Below are 7,430 nucleotides of genomic sequence, written 5' to 3'. Positions count from 1 at the left end.
CAGTTCACCACGACTTTCGCCGAGACGGAATGAAACACCATGACCGACAGATGACGCTTGCGCATGGCGTCAATGATGAACAGGGCCGCGACGTGGAGTCATCCCTGTTGACATCTACAGGATCGGCGGGACCCGTATAAAGGAGAAGAAGGATCCGACGACTGTGGAAGCCTTCTTCCCTCTCTCTCTTTTTCTTCTTCTCTTTCTCCGCTGTAACCCGCACTTTCCCTTCGCCTATAAAAGGGAAAGCAGGACGCCCCATGAATGGAGACGGATATCGAAACACAAGAGCACGACACGAGCACACGGCTAAGCGGCAAGCGAGCTCTCAGCACTCGTTTACTCCTTCTACCAAAGACTTGGGATTCTCTGCCTCTCTCGTCTGCAAACCAAGTGCCGGTAATACGAGCAGTAGCGAACTGGACGTAGGGACGTTCCGCTCAAACCAGTATAAACCCTTGTATCCTCCGAGCACACCATCCGAACCAGACGCGTAAATACAAATTTACTCGTCGGTGGTCCGAAAAACACCGACAGATGGTATGCAAATACAGTTATGAAGATCCAATCAATCCACTACAAGAGACCACCCCAGCCGGCGCAAAACCGAAAAAGTTGCAACGCCCAGAGGGGGAAAAAATGCCAGCTTCGCGGCAGATTTACAGTCTGGCTTCTTGATTCTCAGCAGCGATGATGGCTCGACGACGACGATGGTGGTGCGTCGAACCGGAGGGAGGCCGATGGGGCAGCTGTCATGGCGGTATTGGAGAATCCTGATGATGCTGCAGCGGACGATGACGATGACGAGAACAGCGGCAACGGCAGGGTGGGAGGAGGAGCTGCTGTCACCTTCCATGCCCAGCTGGGAACACCCCCCTCAGGCCTCCTGTTAAGATCTCTCGATGATGCACTCTGCACGGTGCAACAGAAGTTCATTCAGCATACATGTTTACTGATAAAGTAAATGGGCAGGAGCTCGATCTGCCTTTCGATCAAGTTGGAACTTGTTCCAAATTAGTGTTTCCATCAGTTCAGTTGGACTGAAAACGTCGAGCTCAACTTTCCGTCCAATAGAATCAGAAAACGACACTTGTGAGACCGACCCTAAATTTAGCTGAATCATGAAAGGTTTGAGAGTTTATCAATTTGAAGAAACTACCCCCGGTTGATTGGTAAATTAAATAATGTTTTGTTTGAAACAAACAGCAAACTTAGTACTTCTACTAGTTCAATGATTGCACTATAATACAAAAGATGGCAAATTCCCAAGTATATCATCTTTTGTTTTCATTTTCAAGGAAGGTTTGAAAAAATAACCACACTTGTATATATAACAGACAATACATGAAAAGGAACACTATTGAAATGTTCTTGGGTGCAGGCGGCAGGCATAGTTGACTGATGATTTAATTAGCCTAACGTTGAAGTGTCACCACTCACCAGTCACCAGTCTAGGATGTTCCTTTTGAAGGAAAAAATCAAACACATGTACATACTCTCTATTCATAAAGCTGCTAGTACTATAATTCCCATATTAGGCCAACTTAAGAAATTCAACATCCTCCTATAAGAAAAATCGTGCAGCGCATTAACATCACTGAAATCGACAGGGAAAAAGTGGACTCTAGAACCCAAGAAAATGAGCAAGCGATGTAAGACAAGAGCTACATTGACAGCCGCACAAGAAAGGCAACTGGATGAAACCAACTAATAAAAATCTGATATCTGAAAGTACACCTTCAGGCTCAATCTGTTTGTTCATCATATGGTCAAGACTCACGATAGCATGCCAGATTTATTTGCACAACACGAACAATTTGACCCGAAACCATGCGATGCTAGTTTTGACTTTTGACAATCCTTGGAACTGTAAGATTTAGCGAGCTAATTTTTAACTGCCTGTATTTCAGTAATTCAGTATCACCTAACCTCATGATTTGTGAAGAAGGGGTGAGATTGAGCAGGCCAGGCCGGTGGATGCTCAGTCATAAGAGGGAACAGATGAGGGCGGCCCGACAGCTCAGAGGGAGTATCAATCTGCATCAGAAGCAAAAGATTTTAGTTGAATTATCGGCAGCTTCCAAGTTGTCCACGCTCTATAATTCCTTAAACAATTCATTTTTGGTAGGAAAAAAAATGTTCTGCTCAACTGTCGTGATCACACATAAAGAGAAACCTGTAACTATGCGATAAAATAATTTGCCTAATGATTCCGACTTGTGAGGTCAGTCAAATGAAAACCGGGCCACTAACAGCTGTAGAAAAACAGGATGGAGGTAAACTATGAAAAGGACTTGATCCACAAGAGGCATGGTAGTTACGTCACTAGCATGGTGAGAGCGAAACTTGGGTTATTTTGTGCAGTAGTGCATCGGGTAGCCAATAAAACTCGAGAAGAAAATTTTACTGATTTTGATACTTGTCAAGGTAGCGTTAGCGTATTTGCAAAAAAAAAGTAGCGTTAGCGCTTGCCTTTGTTTTTTTCAATTCGGAGCCCTCATATGATCCATGGTGGAGCTGCAGACCTTGGCAGTTCTTATCTCTTTTTGGGCTCTGAGATGCTGGTTGAGATATGCTCAAGTTCAGATCAACTTCAGCAACTGTAGAAGCAAAAAAAAAAGGCAGTTTAGCCAATAATACCTAGGTTGAATCCAAACAAGTTCATCAGCTGATCAGCTAATTATAAACATCAACTGAAGATTATATGCAAAAAACAATTATGAACAAGCCAGTACCGTCAGCGCTAACTTCGGTCAGCAGCTCTCCATCATATGTGCTTGGCTCGAAATTCGTCACAGCCTCTCTACCATTGCATTTGATCGCGGCCTTATCGTAAGCCCTGAATTTTGGAATGACAAGAAGACAAACAAGAATCGAGTCGGTACTCAACCCTTTGGAAATCAAAAGACATGATAAAAAACAAAAAAAAACCATTTTTTTGTTTGCATATGTGAATGGCAGAATCCAAGATGAACAACCTTGCAGCCTCTACTTCGCTGTCGAATAGCCCAAGATATATGTACCTGCACCCAAGCATGGCGTTCCCACCGGTGAGGACTGAGGAATTCCCTAGCCACTTCCCTTTTTCTATTAATTCCTTTTTTTTATTTTTGAAACAACCACTAATCAAGCTACATACATGCATCAAACCTATGCTATTACCGAACAATACATAAACTAGTACTAAATCATACATAGGATCGGAGTTCATCTGCTAGGAATGAACTTGATCAAGACTATAGCATGCATGAACTAACAGAGGAAAGGCACAAGGATGAATTTGCAGCAAGTATAGAGATACCGAGGGGGGGGGGGGGGGGGGGGGGGGGGGGAGGTGGGGCGGGGCGGGGTAGGGACCGGTAGTATAATTCAGTCTGCAAATAAAGTGTTCTTACTTCTTGCCGAGGAACTGCCCCATGCGCGCCTCCCAGCGGCCGCACTTGTGCAGGGTGACGCCTCTGAACTTGGAGCTGCCCCTCGAGAAGCCGGTGCTCTGCCGCCGCAGTACGTGCACGAACTCCTCCTTGGATAGGCCCTTCATCTGGCGCACCAAACAGGACAGCCATATATATTCAGCAGCTGCAGAGATGTTTCAGTGGATGTTGCAAAAACATTCATGTAGACCGACCTGCTTCATGTCGTCCTCGTAGTCGCTGAGATTGAAGTTTATGTCGGCGTCGACGCCGCGGAACTTGATCGCCGCTCGATCGTACGCCCTGAAAGTCCCAAGAGCGATTTATTAGTCCGCGGAACAGTGGATATGATGCAGAATTCAGTACGGGGTTCAGAGCAGAATTCTGTGCGTGCGTACCTTGCAGCAGCATGAGCAGTGTCGAATCCACCTGTATCGGCCAGCAGCCAGATCACTGAATCGGTTAGACCATTCGAGATCAGGGAATAAAGGAAAATTAATACAAGGATTACTAGTACAAATTGGAGTTAAAATCTGCTCACCTAAGTACACCTGCTTTCCGCAATCCCTGCATTTCGGAGGAACAGGAAGAGGAGGAAACGTTTGTGTCAGAACAAGACTGAGAAGCGATTGGTTGGTAGGTGAAAGGATGGCGGCGATGGGTGTAGTTGTACTGACCAGATGTGGGACTCCCAGCGGCCGGTGCGGCGGTAGAAGGTGACGCCGCGGTACTGCGAGCTGCGGGAGCGCGGGCCGCGGCGGCTCTTCTTGGCCGGCTGCGGCTGCACCGGCGGCTGGGGAGCAGGCGGCGTGGCATGCGGGTGCGGGTGCGGGTGCGGGTGCGGCAGGATCCTGATGTCCGGCTGCTGCTGCTGAGGGCGCGGCGGGTCGGCGCGGAAAAAGCCGAGCTCGGCCCAATGCTGCGGTGCCGGGAGCGGCGGGCCGGCGCCGGCGCCGGCCGGGAAGAGCTCCCGGGTGACGAGCTGCTGCTGGTGATGCTGGTGATGGTGAGGAGGCGACGGCGTGGCGGCGTCGTCCTCATCCACGCCGGCCGCGTCGCTGTCGCTCCTGAGGATGCTGAACTCGAGCACGGCCGGCGTCGAGCTGGAGCCCTCCTCCGCCGGTGCGGCCCCGCCGCCCGCCGACGCCGCCTCCGCGTTCAGCACCGACGACTCCGAGGACCCCGAGTCGCTCGCCTCCATCGCCGCCGGCTTCTCCGGCGCCACCTCGGCCACGTTCAGATCCAGCTCCATCTCCCTCCTCCTCTCCAAGATTCCAACTTGCAAATAAACGAGAGCCCGCGACCGATCCCCAATCGCAACTGGGCTGCTACTGCTAGTAGCTACCTGGTGCTGGTGAGCTGGTCTTTTTCAAGAAGAACCAGAGGAGGAAGAGGTAGAAGCAGGAGAGTGCCGAGTCGTTCTTGCGGTACATTTAGCCTCCACGACCACGAGCAGCTGCCTCCTCACTGCCGATCCTTGACCATCCTGCACGCAACCCGGAGACGCCCTAGCCACTGTACGGTCGCTTCACGACTCAAGAACACCCCCCCGGACCACCAATCAACTGTCAGCTACCGTTTCCTTCCTTCCTTCTCTAGCTAGCTAGCAAGCTATGGGGAGAAGAGGTAGCTAAAGGTGGTTTTTTTACAGGAAAGGAGGGGCCTTTCAGAGCTCCGGCGGGCGGCCGGCGGTGGCGGTGGTCGACGGGGCTGAGGAAGAAGAAGAAGAAGGTGGGGCGGAGGGAGGGAGAAAAAGAGGCGGGTAATATATAGATAGAAGAGAGAGTGGGGTGGGGCGTCCAAAAGGAGGGGTCACCGGCGGTGGCCGGTGGCAGCCGGTTAACCTTAAAATCCTTCCTGATTTGGGCACCCTGCATCGTCCGATTTGGTGGGTGGCTGCCTGCGGGCCTGGATTTGTCACTTCGCCCCCCCCCCCCCACCCCCCCCCCCCCCCCCCCCCCCCCCCCAGCCACCTAGCAGGATAAAAACACGAAGAAAGAAAAAAAAAGTTATGGGTGTGCTGGGGTGGCAGATAATGACGAGGATGATAATTTGCCATGCTACACATGCTATGCTATGTTGTGCTGGGAGAAAATATCTTCTCTTTCTGTTTTGGCATATGCTTCTTCTTGCTTAGCTTGTGCCTGCCTGCCTACGGCATGGGGCGGCATCTACCCTTTAGACTTGAGCTAGAAGGTTTCTCTTGTATTGACTTTAGCTCCCCATTTGTCTTGTTGATTCTTGAAGTGACACTTTTGTGTGATAGAAACCGAATTTGTTGTGAGATAGGTGTAACACCCTCGGTGTTACATTGTACAGTTTTTGCTAAAACACCGCATGAGCATCATACTTGTGTGTAAATATGTGTAATATAGAGTGTAAATCCATGTACGGCACTTGAAACGTTCATCTGAAATAAGAAACAAATGTTACATTTCATGTCGCTTTATATCGTTTAGTATTCTAAGTAAATTTTTATTGAACAAAAATGCTATAGAATGTTTATGCGAAACTTTGATAAAGTTCGTAGTACGAACTTCATAGGCGACGATAAAATACGTGCGGTCGAGGACGGGGTTCGCTAGCTAGTGTATCAAGTAGCTTGGAAAAGGAATTCGACGTGAAACTGTTTGAAGCTTAGTCGTTTCGCGTAAGTTTGAAAATGGGTCGACGAAGTCATGTTTGACAATTTTTGTAGAACGATCGGGTTAAGAAGTAGCGAGGTGTCTTGGCTTAGTTCGATAGCCCTATGTACCCGCTTGAGGATAGAATGACTCGCTTGGCTTTTGGATCATCGAGTTGGTTTTTGTAGCAGCTTTAAAAAGCGTGCACGACACGTTTTCCACCTCCGGGCGCGGTCACTGCCTCTGTTGGCCTGGCACCGCCGCACTGGCCTGCCCAGCGCGTGCTGCCGCGCCGACCGCATCGCCACTTCCGCGCCTGTGCGAGCACGCCCGCGCGCGTGGCCCCTGCGCTGCTAGCCACGGCCTCCTACCACCACGCGTTGGCGCGCAGCTCGCACCACCGATGCTGCCGTTGCCGCGTCCTAGCCGGCCGCTGCGCGCCTGCCAACGCACTAGTCGGCCCTACCGCCAGTCCCACGCTGCAGCTCGCGCTGTCGTTGCTGCGCCTGGCACGCCACGCACATGCACGCAAGCACGCACACCGCGTCGGTGGGCCTGGCTGCCGCCTCGCCGAACTAGTGTCGCTGCTCACCAAGCGCGCTCACGCGCACCACCTGCGTGGCCACTATTGTCGTTGACACCTCGTGGCTGCACATGCGTGGAACGGCTGCCTAACTTCTCCATCACGTCCGTGTCCGCTGCCACACTACGCCGCTGTCTTCCCTAACCTACCATCCTCTGCGGTGCTCAGCGCCGAGCCAAGTGGTGCCTAAGTTCCCTGTTCCCCAATCGCCATGTCGTCGGGACCGCTCCTCCGATTTCATCATAGTAGAGCCACCGCAGTGCAATTAACTCCACCCTTGGCTCCGCTATGTAGCCAGCCACCCAACCGACCCCACCTTGCAGCGAACCTTGCCTTGCCGTGCTCCAATTTGGAGCTACCGCTCCGTCGGGTCCTTAAGACCGGGTTGGCATGCGCCGTCAGCAAGCCACTTATCCAGAGCATCTTGTGGCAATTTCTTGCACCACTGGCCTTGTCTCCACCTGCTAAGCACCCTGTGCACCTTGGCCGAAGTGCTACCACAGCCTAGCCTTCCCTGACGCGGCCATGCCATCGCCGTGCGCCACCGCACCGCCCGTGCGCACACGGCCAGCTCGACTCAGGCCGTCTTCGATCAAACCACCGCCTCGAGGGGTTCCGTGATGAGTCACTTGAGCTCACAAGCTACCCCTTTTGCCCCAGCTTTGCTGTCATTCACCAGAATGCCATCACCGTGACTACAGGGTCTCCACCACCGTGGTCCGACCTCGCTGCAGCGTCTCGGCTCACGCTTCCTTCACCTGGTGCTTCATGTTCACTCCTAGGTAAGGGTCGGCTTGGTAGTTAGGGCGG

The 7,430-nt window shown here is 51.5% G+C and overlaps 1 protein-coding gene across 3 annotated transcripts; it reads right to left on the bottom strand.

The window, feature by feature from the left end:
* Window positions 1-488: 488 nt before the first annotated feature.
* Window positions 489-5,161, bottom strand: LOC136511949 (APETALA2-like protein 1). 3 transcript variants are annotated; one of them, XM_066505962.1, is made up of 10 exons: window positions 4,091-5,156; window positions 3,955-3,980; window positions 3,812-3,842; window positions 3,629-3,716; window positions 3,396-3,541; window positions 2,979-3,023; window positions 2,736-2,839; window positions 2,473-2,600; window positions 1,930-2,037; window positions 489-912 (listed from the first exon to the last, which is right to left on the bottom strand). In XM_066505962.1, exons 1-10 carry the CDS (start codon window positions 4,663-4,665, stop codon window positions 682-684), a joined length of 1,482 nt encoding a protein of 493 aa, XP_066362059.1. In that variant the 5' UTR covers window positions 4,666-5,156; the 3' UTR covers window positions 489-681. The 3 variants fall into 3 exon arrangements, with proteins under 3 accessions (XP_066362059.1, XP_066362061.1, XP_066362060.1); XM_066505964.1 differs by lacking the exon at window positions 1,930-2,037 and having other exon boundaries at window positions 4,091-5,161; XM_066505963.1 differs by lacking the exon at window positions 2,979-3,023 and having other exon boundaries at window positions 4,091-5,155.
* Between the last annotated feature and the right edge of the window lie 2,269 nt (window positions 5,162-7,430).

The sequence above is a fragment of the Miscanthus floridulus genome, chromosome 16 (genome assembly GCF_019320115.1).
Source record: "Miscanthus floridulus cultivar M001 chromosome 16, ASM1932011v1, whole genome shotgun sequence".
Classification (NCBI taxonomy): Eukaryota; Viridiplantae; Streptophyta; class Magnoliopsida; order Poales; family Poaceae; genus Miscanthus; species Miscanthus floridulus.
Note: the sequence above shows the minus strand (reverse complement) of the source record. Positions and strands in the feature narration are given on the sequence as shown.